The sequence below is a fragment of the Coregonus clupeaformis genome, chromosome 28 (genome assembly GCF_020615455.1).
Source record: "Coregonus clupeaformis isolate EN_2021a chromosome 28, ASM2061545v1, whole genome shotgun sequence".
NCBI lineage: Eukaryota > Metazoa > Chordata > Actinopteri > Salmoniformes > Salmonidae > Coregonus > Coregonus clupeaformis.
This window is the reverse complement of record NC_059219.1, coordinates 20839630-20856338: the sequence shown is the minus strand read 5'-3', so window position 1 is coordinate 20856338 and position 16709 is coordinate 20839630. Positions and strand designations below refer to the sequence as shown.

Genomic DNA, 16709 nt, shown 5'->3' with positions numbered 1-16709 from the left:
CAGTGGGCTGGCTACTAGTCAGTATGATATCTGCCCATATATTTTAATATTTTCACCCTATCCTTCATAGAAGTCATACACATTATAATTAAGGGGTCTATAACATTGTTTTTAAATGCAGTGAGAAATAGTATTGCATTTACCATTGTCAACATAACAATTCGTTGATGACACATTAGAAATGGTCAATGAGGAAGTTCTACCACATGACTTTCACAGATAAATATCAAGCAGGAAAACGGATCCCATAGAAAACAATTGACGCGCCTTGCTCTCCTCTGAAGTCATCATCAAGTGCAACCGAGTTTTACAAGGTAAAACGTTTGTCAGTTTTCAGTCGAAGCGGATAGACTATTTCAAGTTCATAATGTAGCTAGCTAAACTCGTTTTAATTAGGTAATTTGTTTTAACTTGACCCTATTTAAAAGCATTTTCATAAAGCATTCGTTTTACTTTCGTTTTTAATTTGTCAATGCAACATTATTTTCTTATAACCATTATTGTATTTATGTTTTCTTCTTTCTGTGAAATTGTCCAATTCCTCTTTTCATTACAACCTTTTTTGTAACTTTTGGACAACATCAACGTTAATTAGTTGTACAGTTTCATAAACTGGGTGATTTCTACTGATAGCCTAGTGGCAAACCTACTGAGATACTTATTTAACTAAATAATAAGCATATCAAACGACACAATATGCTTCATTTTTATGAAATTATAGAATTTGACCTGTTTTGGGGCTTTCTTTTACGCAGTAGAGATCGGTTAACAACACCGGTGCGTCAGGTAGCCTAATCTTGAACACTGAAGCTTCCTATTGAATAGGCCATTAACATTTTTCTATATATAACGTTTTTGTAGAATCTGAATGATTGAGTTATTTATTTGATCAGTGTTAAAGACTGTTGATCAACAGTTTGCTTGCGCAACAGTTTCAATACCCGTTGATGGTTGGTCTTGTGACAAGCTGACTCATTGTGTATAGGCTACAGTAGTTCCCGTCGCAGTAAATGGTTATTGAAATTTGTTGAACTTATTTGTGGAACTTAAACTGAATTGAGTATTTGAGGCACACACACACTATTACTTCATTATTTGTATCCAAGATAAAACAATAAAATATAATTGCCTCCTGGTTGAATAATACTTTTTTATTTTCTGTGCAGGCATGATGTTGTGGAGACTGCTGCTCACTGCGCTATGTGGCACAGCAGTTGCCCTGTTTGACCCAATGCTGGAACAGCACTGGCAGATGTGGAAGAAGACACATGGCAAGAACTACCAGACTGAGGTGAGATGAGCCAGCATCACTGCAAGATGTTTTGGCTAGGATGAGGCCAAGCTGCTACTATAGTGGCATTTACACAGGTTCTGTTTTCTGTATAGGTTGAAAGTACCACAACCTTTCCCAAATATATTCTTACATGTAACTAGCTAACACTGAATGCATTGTGATTCAACCTGTGTGGTTTACATATTTGAAAGTGTATTGTTTTCAAAGTCATAGACTGAGATTTTTCTACACCTGTGTGTGTGGATACTGTGTAGGTTGAAGAGCTGGGCCGAAGGGAGATATGGGAGAGGAATCTTCGGCTGATCAGCCTCCACAACCTGGAGGCGTCCATGGACATGCACACCTATGACCTGGGCATGAATCACATGGGGGACATGGTGAGGGCCTCAGGTCACTGACAATGCCAAGGGCCAGTTTGGAACTCAGACATCTGAAGTTGTTACTAAACTTAGTATCTACCTCCATAAAATTTGATAGTGCTTGTGTGGAATATGATTCCAAAAAATGTATACAGAATATGGTATGCTTTCAGTAGGTAATGCAGTCTGGCCTGGTTTACATGACGGAAGAGTAAAACATTTAGATTTTGTCGTTGTTTTCCGGTGTTCTATTTTCTTGACCAATAGGTGTTGAAATGTTGCTAAACTGGTTTCCTAAAGATGAATGAGCATGACTGCAAATATACTTCCTTATGCCTCTAGTATGTATAACAAGTGGCTGCACCCTTTCATGAGAACGCATCTGATTTGTTTTCTGTAAATACACAAGCTAAAGTATCATCACATTGACCTATGTGCCTTTAAATGTATTTGTGATCCTGTTTCAACATGTATCTCCCTCCAGTTGATGTAGCCTTGGGTTCATGGGATGGGTTTATGATACTGATTATGTGTTGCATCTCTTGTCAACTATTTTCAGACCCAGAAGGAGATTGTCCGGTCTTTTGCCTCATTGCGTGTTCCTGCTGACCTCAAGAGGGAGCCCTCTGCATTTGTAGGATCCTCTGGTGCCCCCATACCTGATACTGTTGACTGGAGAGAGAAGGGCTATGTCACTGAAGTCAAAATGCAGGTAATGATGAACAGCTCCTTTATGTACTGACATGTACAGTGCTGCTTGAAAGTATGTGAACCCTACAGGGCAGGTCATTATTTTGCTATAAAGTATTAAAATAAACATATCAAATCCTTATCTAAACCCCAATTCGTAATAAAGACTTCCAAGTAAATGACAGAAACAAAAAAAAAAGATATATTTTCATTGTTTATTTAACAAAAGTGGTTTATTTAACAGAAACTCGGATTTGATGTGTGCAAAAATATGTGAACCCCTTCAGTCAATAGCTTGTGGCACCTCCATTAGCAGCGATAACTTGGACTAAACGTCTCGTTTGAGGGGTGTCTGGCATGAACTGCTCGCTTCAGGTCCTGCCACAGCATCTCGATTGGATTTAGGTCAGGATTTTGACTTGGCCAATCCAAAACACAAATCTTCTTTCTCCTGAGCCATTCTTTGGTAGATTTGCTTGAATGCTTTGGGTCGTTGTCTTGTTGGAAGACCCATTTTCGACCCAGCTTTAGCTCCTTGACTGATGGCCTGTCGTTCTGTTCAAGAATCTCCTGGTATAGCTCAGAATTCATGGTTCCCTTAATGATGTGGAGTCGTCCAGGTCCAGAGGAGGAAAAGCAGCCCCAGCTCTTGACATTCCCACCACCATGCTTGACTGTTGGGATAAGGTTATTTTGGTGGTAGGCAGTGTTGGGTTTTCGCCAAACAGTGTGATGTTGATTGTGACCAAAAAGGTCAATTTTGGACTCATCGGTCCAGAGAATGGACTTCCAGAAACCTTCAGGTTTGTCCAGGTGGTCTCTGGCAAAGTTGAGACGGGCAGTTTGGTTCTTTCTTGACAGCAGAGGCTTCTTCCTAGCAACCCTCCCTTGAATGGCATTTCAATTCAGTGTTCTTATTGTTGAAGCATGCACAGTTACCTGAGATGCAGTAAGGGAGGTCTGCAAATCTCTAGATGTTATGTTTGGGTTGTCTTTTGCCTGATTTATTATTGTTCTTGTGGCTCTTGGGGATATTTTGGAAGGGCGTCCACTTCTAGGCCGAGTTGCTGTCATGTTAAATGCTCTCCATTTGTAAATTACTTGCCTCACAGTGGACTGATGGAGCTCAAATCTTTTTGAGATGATTTTATAGCCTTCCCCAGACCGATGTCCTCTGAGATCTCCTTTCCTATCGGCACGGTGTGTTTTGCATTCACCTGGATGGGTAACACCAAACTGACCAGGTTTCTTATCTCTATTTATCAGAGTCCCACCCAAACTCTTTCCTAACGATCTCTCCTTTGATTGGTTCATTTGGTAGCTCATTTTTTACCCACCTCATTCTACATACCTACTTGATTTAACCAATGCAACTTGGGGTTCACTTATTTTTGCACCTGCACTAATTCCTTTTTAATTGTGTTTTTCTACTACACACATTATTTCCTCTACGCCAACATATGGTATTGGTAAATATAAACCTGTTATGTCAGATCAAAAAGACTGGTTCTGATTAAATGAAGATTTCATGGTAAAAACTGAAAGAAATTTGTAATTACACAAGGGGTTAACATACTTTCAAGCAGCACTGTATGTGTAACTGATAGATGCACACACACACACACACACACACACACACACACACACACACACACACACACACACACACACACACCTACATGTTCATGTTTTTAAATGTATGTAAATTGTTAAGTATTTTGTCTGTAATGTCTTTTTTGTTGTGTCGGACCCCAGTAAGACTTGCTGTCGCCATTAGCTAATGGGGATCCTAATAAATCAAATCAAATCATATAACATTTGTGTACATGTGTACGGTTGTATGTATATCATAAATTATATGTACAGTGAGGGGGAAAAAGTATTTGATCCCCTGCTGATTTTGTACGTTTGCCCACTGACAAAGAAATGATCAGTCTATAATTTTAATGGTAGGTTTATTTGAACAGTGAGAGACAGAATAACAACAAAAAAATCCAGAAAAACGCATGTCAAAAATGTTATAAATTGATTTGCATTTTAATGAGGGAAATAAGTATTTGACCCCCTCTCAATCAGAAAGTTTTCTGGCTCCCAGGTGTCTTTTATACAGGTAACGAGCTAAGATTAGGAGCACACTCTTAAAGGGAGTGCTCCTAATCTCAGCTGGTTACCTGTATAAAAGACACCTGTCCACAGAAGCAATCAATCAGATTCCAAACTCTCCACCATGGCCAAGACCAAAGAGCTCTCCAAGGATGTCAGGGACAAGATTGTAGACCTACACACGGCTGGAATGGGCTACAAGACCATCGCCAAGCAGCTTGGTGAGAAGGTGACAACAGTTGGTGCGATTATTTGCAAATGGAAAAAACACAAAAGACCTGTCAATCTCCCTCGGCCTGGGGCTCCATGCAAGATCTCACCTCGTGGAGTTGCAATGATCATGAGAACGGTGAGGAATCAGCCCAGAACTACACGGGAGGATCTTGCCAATGATCTCAAGGCAGCTGGGACCATAGTCACCAAGAAAACAATTGGTAACACACTACGCCGTGAAGGACTGAAATCCTGCAGCGCCAGCAAGGTCCCCCTGCTCAAGAAAGCACATATACAGGCCCGTCTGAAGTTTGCAAATGAACATCTGAATGATTCAGAGGAGAACTGGGTGAAAGTGTTGTGGTCAGATGAGACCAAAATCGAGCTCTTTGGCATCAACTCAACTCGGCGTGTTTGGAGGAGGAGGAATGCTGCCTATGACCCCAAGAACACCATCCCCACCGTCAAACATGGAGGTGGAAACATTATGCTTTGGGGGTGTTTTTCTGCAAAGGGGACAGGACAACTTCACTGCATCAAAGGGACGATGGACGGGGCCATGTACCGTCAAATCTTGGGTGAGAACCTCCTTCCCTCAGCCAGGGCATTGAAAATGGGTCGTGGATGGGTATTCCAGCATGACAATGACCCAAAACACACGGCCAAGGCAACAAAGGAGTGGCTCAAGAAGAAGCACATTAAGGTCCTGGAGTGGCCTAGCCAGTCTCCAGACCTTAATCCCATAGAAAATCTGTGGAGGGAGCTGAAGGTTCGAGTTGCCAAACGTCAGCCTCGAAACCTTAATGACTTGGAGAAGATCTGCAAAGAGGAGTGGGACAAAATCCCTCCTGAGATGTGTGCAAACCTGGTGGCCAACTACAAGAAACGTCTGACCTCTGTGATTGCCAACAAGGGTTTTGCCACCATGTACTAAGTCATGTTTTGCAGAGGGGTCAAATACCTATTTCCCTCATTAAAATGCAAATCAATTTATAACATTTTTGACATGCGTTTTTCTGGATTTTTTTGTTTTTATTCTGTCTCTCACTGTTCAAATAAACCTACCATTAAAACTATAGTGTCACGCCCTGACTCTGGGGACTCTTATTTGTTGAGTCAGGGTGTGATTTTCTATGTTGTATTTTCTATATTTTCTATCTAGTATGTCTAGATCTATGTTGGCCGCTGTGGTTCCCAAACAGAGGCAGCTGTCGCTCATTGTCTCTGATTGGGGACCATACTTAGGCAGCCTATTGGGACTGTGTAGTTGTGGGATCTTGTTCCGTGTAAGGTATGTTTTGTGTTCTACCTTGGACTTCACGGTTCGTTTCGTTTGTTGTTTTGTCGTGTTGTTTATTCGGTTCAAATAAACATGTACGCATATCACGCTGCGCCTTGGTCCGTCCCGTTCATCAACGAGCGTGACAGAAGATCCCACCAAACGAGGACCAAGCAGCGTGCCCAGGCGGAGAGAGTAGCCATGTCACAGGTGGGAAATTGGTGGTCATGGGAGGAGATATTTGCGGGGAAAGGGCCATGGGCGAAGGTAGATGCCCAGGCAGGAGAGGAGCAATGGCAACACAGAGGACGCCGGTCGAGGAAGAAGGCCGAGAGACAGCCCCAAGAAAAAAAAATTGGGGGGCTAAAAGGGTGGTTGGCGGAGCCTAGTGTTAGAGCAGAGCCAACTCCCCGTACTCATGCGAGGAAGCGTGTGACTGGGCAGGCTCCGTGTTATGCGGAACTACGTACTGTGTCGCCAGTGTGCCGGCACAGTCCTGTATGTCCTGTGCTAGCACCACGCACGCACGTGCCGTGCGAAGATGGGCATCCAGCCAGGACGGGGTGTGCCGGCTCAACGCTCCTGGACTCCAGTACGCCTCCTCGGTCCTGCATATCCTGCGCCGGTTCTACGTACTGTAAATCAAATCAAATCAAATCAAATTGTATTGGTCACATGCGCCGAATACAACAGGTGCAGACATCACAGTGAAATGCTTACTTACAGCCCTTAACCAACAGTGCATTTATTTTTAACAAAAAAAGTAAAAATAAAACAACAACAAAAAAAGTGTTGAGAAAAAAAGAGCAGAAGTAAAATAAAATAACAGTAGGGAGGCTATATACAGGGGGGTACCGTTGCAGAGTCAATGTGCGGGGGCACCGGCTAGTTGAGGTAGTTGAGGTAATATGTACATGTGGGTAGAGTTAAAGTGACTATGCATAAATAATTAACAGAGTAGCAGCAGCGTAAAAAGGATGGGGTGGGGGGGCAGTGCAAATAGTCCGGGTAGCCATGATTAGCTGTTCAGGAGTCTTACGGCTTGGGGGTAGAAGCTGTTGAGAAGTCTTTTGGACCTAGACTTGGCACTTCGGTACCGCTTGCCGTGCGGTAGCAGAGAGAACAGTCTATGACTAGGGTGGCTGGAGTCTTTGACAATTTTGAGGGCCTTCCTCTGACACCGCCTGGTATAGAGGTCCTGGATGGCAGGAAGCTTGGCCCCAGTGATGTACTGGGCCGTACGCACTACCCTCTGTAGTGCCTTGCGGTCGGAGGCCAAGCAGTTGCCATACCAGGCGGTGATGCAACCAGTCAGGATGCTCTCGATGGTGCAGCTGTAGAATTTTTTGAGGATCTGAGGACCCATGCCAAATCTTTTCAGTCTCCTGAGGGGGAATAGGCTTTGTCGTGCCCTCTTCATGACTGTCTTGGTGTGTTTGGACCATGATAGTTCGTTGGTGATTTGGACACCAAGGAACTTGAAGCTCTCAACCTGTTCCACTACAGCCCCGTCGATGAGAATGGGGGCGTGCTCAGTCCTCTTTTTTTTCCTGTAGTCCACAATCATCTCCTTTGTCTTGGTCACGTTGAGGGAGAGGTTGTTGTCCTGGCACCACACGGCCAGGTCTCTGACCTCCTCCCTATAGGAGGCCTACCACTGTTGTGTCGTCGGCAAACTTAATGATGGTGTTGGAGTCGTGCCTGGCCATGCAGTCATGGGTGAACAGAGAGTACAGGAGGGGACTGAGCACGCACCCCTGAGGGGCCCCCGTGTTGAGGATCAGTGTGGCAGATGTGTTGTTACCTACCCTTACCACCTGGGGGCGGCCCGTCAGGAAGTCCAGGATCCAGTTGCAGAGGGAGGTGTTTAGTCCCAGGATCCTTAGCTTAGTGATGAGCTTAGAGGGCACTATGGTGTTGAATGCTGAGCTGTAGTCAATGAATAGCATTCTCACGTAGGTGTTCCTCTTGTCCAGGTGGGAAAGGGCAGTGTGGAGTGCAATAGAGATTGCATCATCTGTGGATCTGTTGGGGCGGTATGCAAATTGGAGTGGGTCTAGGGTTTCTGGGATAATGCTGTTGATGTGAGCCATGACCAGCCTTTCAAAGCACTTCATGGCTACAGACGTCAGTGCTACGGGTCGGTAGCCATTTAGGCAGGTTATCTTAGAGTCCTTGGGCACGGGGACTATGGTGGTCTGCTTGAAACATGTTGGTATTACAGACTCAGTCAGGGACATGTTGAAAATGTCAGTGAAGACACTTGCCAGTTGGTCAGCACATGCTCGGAGTACACGTCCTGGTAATCCGTCTGGCCCTGCGGCCTTGTGAATGTTGACCTGCTTAAAAGTCTTACTCACATCGGCTACGGAGAGCGTGATTACATAGTCATCCGGAACAGCTGGTGCTCTCATGCATGCTTCAGTGTTGCTTGCCTCGAAGCGAGCATAGAAGTGGTTTAGCTCATCTGGTAGGCTTGTGTCACTGGGCAGCTCACGGCTGTGCTTCCCTTTGTAGTCTGTAATAGTTTTCAAGCCCTGCCACATCCGACGAGCGTCAGAGCCAGTGTAGTACGATTCAATCTTAGTCCTGTATTGACTCTTTGCCTGTTTGATGGTTCGTCGGAGGGCATAGCGGGATTTCTTATAAGCGTCCGGGTTAGAGTCCCGTTCCTTGAAAGCGCCAGCTCTACCCTTTAGCTCAGTGCGGATGTTTACTGTAATCCATGGCTTCTGGTTGGGGTATGTACGTACGGTCACTGTGGGGACGACATCATCGATGCACTTATTGATGAAGCCAGTGACTGATGTGGTGTACTCCTCAATGCTGTCTGAAGAATCCCGGAACATGTTCCAGTCTGTGCTAGCAAAACAGTCCTGTAGCTTAGCATCTGCGTCATCTGACCACTTTTTTATTAACCAAGTCACTGGTGCTTCCTGCTTTAGTTTTTGCTTATAAGCAGGAATCAGGAGGATAGAGTTATGGTCAGATTTGCCAAATGGAGGGCGAGGGAGAGCTTTGTATGCGTCTCTGTGTGTGGAGTAAAGGTGGTCTAGAGTTTTTTTTCCTCTGGTTGCACATTTAACATGCTGGTAGAAATTAGCTAGAACGGATTTAAGTTTCCCTGCATTAAAGTCCCCGGCCACTAGGAGCGCTGCATCTGGATGAGCGTTTTCCTGTTGATTTATGGCCTTGTACAACTCATTCAGTGCAATCTTAATGCCAGCATTGGTTTGTGGTGGTAAATAGACAGCTATGAAAACTATAGATAAAAACTCTCTTGGTAAATAGTGTGGTCTACAGCTTATCATAAGATACTCTACCTCAGGCGAGCAAAACCTCGAGACTTCCTTAGTATTTGATTTTGTGCACCAGATATACACAGACCACCACCCCTTGTCTTACCGGAGTCAGCCGTTCTATCCTGCCGATGTAGCGTATAGCCCGCTAGCTGTATGTTATCCATGTCGTCGTTCAGCCACGACTCGGTGAAACATAAGATATTACAGTTTTTAATGCGTGCACAGCCCTGTGCGTCCTGTGCTAATGCCTCACACATACTGTGCGGAAGTAGGCATCCAGCCAGGACGGGTTGTGCCAGCTCTCCGCTTCAGACCTCCAGTCCGCCTCCACAGTCCGGTACGGTCCGTTCCTGCTCCTCGCACCAAGCCAGTGGTGCGCGTCGCCAGCCCGGTCCAGCCTGTTCCTGCTCCTCGCACCAAACCAGTGGTGCGTGTTCCCAGCCCGGCCTGTTCCTGCTCCTCGCACCAAGCCAGTGGTGCGCGTCGCCAGCCCGGCCCGGCCTGTTCCTGCTCCTCGCACCAACCCAGTGGTGCGCGTCGCCAGCCCGGCCCGGCCTGTTCCTGCTCCTCGCACCAAGCCAGTGGTGCGCGTCGCCAGCCCGGCCCGGCCTGTTCCTGCTCCTCGCACCAAACCAGTGGTGCGTGTTCCCAGCCCGGCCCGGCCTGTTCCTGCTCCTCGCACCAAGCCAGTGGTGCGCGTCGCCAGCCCGGCCCGGCCTGTTCCTGCTCCTCGCACCAAGCCAGTGGTGCGCGTCGCCAGTCCGGCCCGGCCTGTTCCCGCTCCTAGCACCAAGCCAGTGGTGAGTGTCGCCAGTCCGGCCCGGCCTGTTCCTGCTCCTCGCACCAAGCCAGTGGTGCATGTTCCTAGTCCGGTTCGGCCCGTGCCTGCTCCTCGCACCAGACCAGTGGTGAGTGTGTCCAGTCCGGCACGACCCGTGCCTGTTCCACCGGTGCCTGGTCCGGCACCAGTCAGAAGCTCCAGTCCGGAGCCAGAGCAGTCCGCTCCACCAGTGCCTGATCCAGCTCCGGTCAGCTGCTCCAGTCCGGAGCCAGAGCAGTCCGCTCCACCGGTGCCTGATCCAGCTCCGGTCAGCTGCTCCACTCAGGAGCCAGAGCAGTCCGCTCCACCAGGGTCCAGTCCAGCTCCGGTCAGCGGCTACACTCCGGAGCCAGAGCAGTCCGCTCCACCGGTGCCTGATCCAGCTCCGGTCAGCGGCTCCACTCCGGAGCCAGAGTAGTCCGCTCCACCGGGGTCAAGTCCGGTGCCTGAGCAGTCCGCTCCACCGGTGCCCGGTCCAGCTCCGGTCAGCGGCTCCGGTCAGCGGCTCCAGTCCAGACCCAGACGTCAGCCCCTCTCCAGGTTTGGTGTCTCCCACACCAGGGTCCAGACAGGGCTTGGAGTATAGTGGGAGGAAGGAGAGGGGAAGCAACGCGCCGAGGTCTAGACCAGACCAAGGGCGCAACAGGGAGGCGAAGAGTGAGAGGTCGTCACGCCCTGAGCCGGAGCCGCCTCCGAGGCGGAATGGCCACCCGGCACCTACCCTGTTATGTTTATGTTGTGCGGTCGGAGTCCGCACCTTTGGGGGGGGGGTACTGTCACGCCCTGACTCTGGGGACTCTTATTTGTTGAGTCAGGGTGTGATTTTCTATGTTGTATTTTCTATGTTTTCTATCTAGTATGTCTAGATCTATGTTGGCCGGTGTGGTTCCCAATCAGAGGCAGCTGTCGCTCGTTGTCTCTGATTGGGGACCATACTTAGGCAGCCTATTGGCACTGTGTAGTTGTGGGATCTTGTTCCGTGTAAGGTATGTTTTGTGTTCTACCTTGGACTTCACGGTTCGTTTGTTGTTTTGTTGTGTTGTTTATTCGGTTCAAATAAACATGTACGCATATCACGCTGCGCCTTGGTCCATCCCGTTCATCAACGAGCGTGACATATAGACTGATCATGTCTTTGTCAGTGGGCAAATGTACAAAATCAGCAGGGGATCAAATACTTTTTTCCCTCACTATATTCTCTTTTTTAACTACTGGTAAATATCCTTGGGTTGAATTAAAGTTGTTGTTACAGTGTAATAACTGATATCAGGATGTTGAAGCACAGAGTTGTCTCTTTTCAGGTCTCACTTCCTCTGTTTGTCTACTGTAGGTTTCTTCCTTGTTCTCAGTCATTGAATTAGTTCCTTTTATGTGAGGTAGTTGTCGGCCTAAGTGCTAGCGTTTGCAAGTTTAAAACCACTGAATGACAAGCACTACAAAACATAAACATTTCAGTTACACTTTATTGTGCCAGTAAAAATGTTCTGTATTACATAGTAAAATAATAGATACATTGTACTGACTGTCATTACTTTTGGGGTGCAGTGAGAACTGAATCAAACACCACTAAGCAGTATTTGAAACCAAGTTTTTTTCCTTTTTGTTAGATTGCACAAGTTTCAGCAACCATTGCTACCACATCATTTATTGTAGATTTAATAGTAATGAAATAGTACTGTAAAATAAGGTATTACTAATAGGGCTCTCAAATGAACTTTATCCAGGTATTAGATGGGGATTGCTTCCCTAACAATTGTTTTGTCCATAGGGCTCCTGTGGCTCCTGCTGGGCATTCAGCTCTGTCGGGGCCCTGGAGGGCCAGTTGATGAAGACCACAGGTAAACTGATAGACCTCAGCCCCCAGAACCTGGTGGACTGCTCCTCCAAATATGGCAATAAGGGCTGCAATGGTGGCTTCATGGACCAGGCCTTCCAGTATGTCATCGACAACCAGGGCATTGACTCTGACCAATCCTACCCCTACAAGGGAGTGGTGAGTATGAACTAGTATTAACAGTATTAGTAGTGTGTAGCTGGGGTCAGCTGCTCTTGGTAAGTAGCTGTAGTAACTAGCTGGTTGTAGCTTATTTCACCCTCCACCTCCCCATGCCACATTAGCCTTGTGCAGTAGTATCTGACCCCTTTGTTGTCTTGTCTCCCCTGTTAGCAACAACAGTGTAGCTACAACCCTGCTCAGCGTGCTGCAAACTGTTCCAGGTACAGCTTTCTGCCTGAGGGGGATGAGGGGGCTCTGAAAGAAGCACTGGCCACCATCGGACCCATCTCTGTCGCCATTGACGCCACCCGACCACTTTTTGCCTTCTACCGCAGTGGTATGGAAAAACTTCCTTTTAAAATTAATTCAATAATTGTACATCTTGGATCATGTTTTTAAAATTTTAAGCAGAGCATGGTGTTGACATTGGTAATGCAAACAATGTGGCTTTAATTGTGTTGTAATTGTCCACTTTATGGTCAACTACAGTGGGGGAAAAAAGTATTTAGTCAGCCACCAATTGTGCAAGTTCTCCCACTTAAAAAGATGAGAGAGGCCTGTAATTTTCATCATAGGTACACGTCAACTATGACAGACAAAATGAGGGAAAAAAAATCCAGAAAATCACATTGTAGGATTTTTTATGAATGTATTTGCAAATTATGGTGGAAAATAATTATTTGGTCTATAACAAAAGTTTCTCAATACTTTGTTATATACCCTTTGTTGGCAATGACACAGGTCAAACGTTTTCTGTAAGTCTTCACAAGGTTTTCACACACTGTTGCTGGTATTTTGGCCCATTCCTCCATGCAGATCTCCTCTAGAGCAGTGATGTTTTGGGGGCTGTCGCTGGGCAACACGGACTTTCAACTCCCCTCCAAAGATTTTCTATGGGGTTGAGATCTGGAGACTGGCTAGGCCACTCCAGGACCTTGAAATGCTTCTTACGAAGCCACTCCTTCGTTGCCCGGGTGGTGTGTTTGGGATCATTGTCATGCTGAAAGACCCAGCCACGTTTCATCTTCAATGCCCTTGCTGATGGAAGGAGGTTTTCACTCAAAATCTCACGATACATGGCCCCATTCATTCTTTCCTTTACACGATCAGTCGTCCTAGTCCCTTTGCATAAAAACAGCCCCAAAGCATGATGTTTCCACCCCCATGCTTCACAGTAGGTATGGTGTTCTTTGGATGCAACTCAGCATTCTTTGTCCTCCAAACACGACGAGTTGAGTTTTTACCAAAAAGTTATATTTTGGTTTCATCTGACCATATGACATTCTCCCAATCCTCTTCTGGATCATCCAAATGCACTCTAGCAAACTTCAGATGGGCCTGGACATGTACTGGCTTAAGCAGGGGGACACGTCTGGCACTGCAGGATTTGAGTCCCTGGCGGCGTAGTGTGTTACTGATGGTAGGCTTTGTTACTTTGGTCCCAGCTCTCTGCAGGTCATTCACTAGGTCCCCCCGTGTGGTTCTGGGATTTTTGCTCACCGTTCTTGTGATCATTTTGACCCCACGGGGTGAGCTCTTGCGTGGAGCCCCAGATCGAGGGAGATTATCAGTGGTCTTGTATGTCTTCCATTTCCTAATAATTGCTCCCACCGTTGATTTCTTCAAACCAAGCTGCTTACCTATTGCAGATTCAGTCTTCCCAGCCTGGTGCAGGTCTACAATTTTGTTTCTGGTGTCCTTTGACAGCTCTTTGGTCTTGGCCATAGTGAAGTTTGGAGTGTGACTGTTTGAGGTTGTGGACAGGTGTCTTTTATACTGATAACAAGTTCAAACAGGTGCCATTAATACAGGTAACGAGTGGAGGACAGAGGAGCCTCTTAAAGAAGAAGTTACAGGTCTGTGAGAGCCAGAAATCTTGCTTGTTTGTAGGTGACCAAATACTTATTTTCCACCATAATTTGCAAATAAATTCATAAAAAATCCTACAATGTGATTTTCAGGAATTTTTTTCCTCAATTTGTCTGTCATAGTTGACGTGTACCTATGATGAAAATTACAGGCCTCTCTCACCTTTTTAAGTGGGAGAACTTGCACAATTGATGGCTGACTAAATACTTTTTTCCCCCACTGTAACTGTTTGGCCTTGACTTGAGGAGAAATGCATATATCTTGAGAGCTGACTTGTCATTGTCCAACCCATGTATCATTGTAGGAATTTACAATGATCCAACTTGCACAAAGAAGGTAAACCATGCTGTCCTTGCTGTGGGTTACGGTACCTTGGGTGGGCAGGATTACTGGCTGCTGAAGAACAGGTAAGGGGATTTAGAACTTCACTCAGAGTTTCCATCTTCAAAGCTCCATCTGCTCTTCTGTTGTTCTGTATCTAGATATTTAATCAAACAGGGCTACTGTTCAGGGCTGAGATGAAAAGATCCTCCAAGTGGATGTTTATTAAACTAGATTCCCCTTTTCAAACCTCCAATCTGCTCCTTTGTTCTATTCCGAGAAACTGGACCATGTTGAAGGATAAAAAGGGAAGTGAAAAGAGAACGTAAAACTCAAATTGGGCTTTAGACAAGTGAACCTTGGTAGTTTGGGATTTAATGCTATTGTTTATTGTGGGGTTATTCAACAGGGGGTCCACAGCCCCTTAGGGGTACAGCAGGGGGTCCACCAAAATAATAATCATTGTAATATAATTTTTCCCTCCCAATATTTTTATGAATATCTCTAGCAACAACAGAATGGACAACATACCTACTGTAGAAAAGAGGAGAATATATTTTAAATATAAACACAATATGCAACAATTTCAAGGATTTTATTTAGTTACAGTTCATATAAGGAAATCAGGCAACTGAAATAAATTCATTAGGCTCTAATCTATGAATTTCACATGACTGGGAATACAGATATGCATCTGTTGGTCACAGATACCTTTAAAAAAAGGTAGGGGCGTGGATCAGAAAACCAGTCAATACCATTTGCCTTATATTTTTGTTCAGTATAATAATGTCAACTTTATCTCTTAACTCCTAATATTGAGCAAATTACACTCATTGGAGCCAATTACTGGAGTATCTAACATAGGCTTTGAAAAAGCGCCCGTGAATAGGCTACCAGTACAGCAAGTGCCGCTGGCTGTTGGTTAGCTGACTAAACTCAACTCCATGGTGAAAGAGGTTTCTGATAAACTCCACTAACGGAGTTGAGCAGAGACCAGGCTTTGTGGAATTTAAGCTCTGCCCAAGGTCAATACATTAAAAAATATATATATGAAACGCTCACCTTGTACCTACCTATGTTTGTCCTCTGTAGTTGCGTGCCTTTCTTCGTTTGATGAAATCCATATTTTTTCAATAAATGTTAGTCAAATACAACCACTGACTGTTAGCTTGTTTCTTTTTCTCGAAGATGGCAACTCAGCACAAATGAGCATGTACCAATTGAATCTCCGATGACGTAGGCCTAGATTGTGTGATTTGATTGGACAATGACTATTTGGAGACCTAGGCCTACGTCATCGGAGATTCAATTGGCACATGCGCATTTGCGCTGAGTTGCCATCTTCGAGAAACAGAAACGAGCAAACAGTCAGTGGTTGTATTTGATTAACATTTATTGAAAAATAAAGGTACACAACTACAGAGGACAAACATAGGTACAAGGTAAGCGTTTCATAATTTACTTTTTTTGAAGTATTGACCTTGAGCGAATCAATGTAATCGGAGCTGAATTCCACAAAGCCTGGTCTCTGCTCAACTCCGTTGGTATAGTTTATCAGAAACTTCCTTCACCATAGAGTTGAGTTTAGTCAGCTAGCTGCTGGTAAACTTTTTTGACTTGGACATACATTTTTGCCAACACATGGCTGGCTAACCTTTGTTTAACCAGCTAAATAGCTGCTCTTAGTGAAAATGTGTTTGGAGTTACCTTTCTAGTTAATAGGCTATGTTAGAGTTTACATTTCCTTTTACAATTATAATGTGGGGAGGTCAAAATAATGAAAAAACTATTTACCAAATCTATGCCATTATGATTCACCTGATGATAAGACAAGACAGGTGATTTATTTTGTTGATTTTTTGTTGTTGTCCCTGGGTCGCCGGTTTGCCTGGGAGGGGGAAGAAAAGCTTGAAGACCCCTGGTTTATTGAGTATCGATGTTCATTGGAGATATGTTTAAATCTTCTTTACCCTCTGTCTAGCTGGGGCTTATCGTGGGGAGACCAGGGATATATACGGATGTCACGCAACAAGGACAACCAGTGTGGCATCGCCTTGTACGGGTGCTACCCTATCATGTAACTCCTGCCAATCAAAGCGGCCTAACTGGAAAACCTGAACCCTTTTATTAATTTAATGTAATTCATTTTTAGTCTTTACCATTTCACTTTCTGTCATTACAAATGATGTATAAGGCAAATGTGATTATCTACATTATCACTGTAGCTAGTGTCCTGTCCAGGGGGTGTACTTGTACATCAAGCTACCTCACGCTACAGAAACAGGAGATAGGGTCCTGCTCCTATGAGCCGTTCTGGCTCGTACCAAGTATTGTGCAAGGCTACTTACTTACTTAAATCAAAGTAGATTTTGTTATTGAATAAATATAACTTTGAAAGAACTGATTTGAATTGAATTAAAATTTCTACATCCAAACTGTAGTGACTGTAAATTGCAATGTGTG

General features: G+C 45.1%; 1 protein-coding gene across 1 annotated transcript; it reads left to right on the top strand.

Annotated features, from left to right (window-relative positions):
• Nucleotides 1–212: 212 nt before the first annotated feature.
• On the top strand, nucleotides 213–16686 carry LOC121566614 (cathepsin S-like). The gene is made up of 8 exons (XM_045208721.1): nucleotides 213–314; nucleotides 1167–1291; nucleotides 1549–1671; nucleotides 2213–2365; nucleotides 11829–12053; nucleotides 12228–12393; nucleotides 14230–14332; nucleotides 16228–16686. The coding sequence occupies exons 2-8, from the start codon at nucleotides 1169–1171 to the stop codon at nucleotides 16325–16327; spliced, it is 993 nt and encodes a 330-aa protein (XP_045064656.1). The 5' UTR covers nucleotides 213–314; nucleotides 1167–1168; the 3' UTR covers nucleotides 16328–16686.
• Nucleotides 16687–16709: the final 23 nt, after the last annotated feature.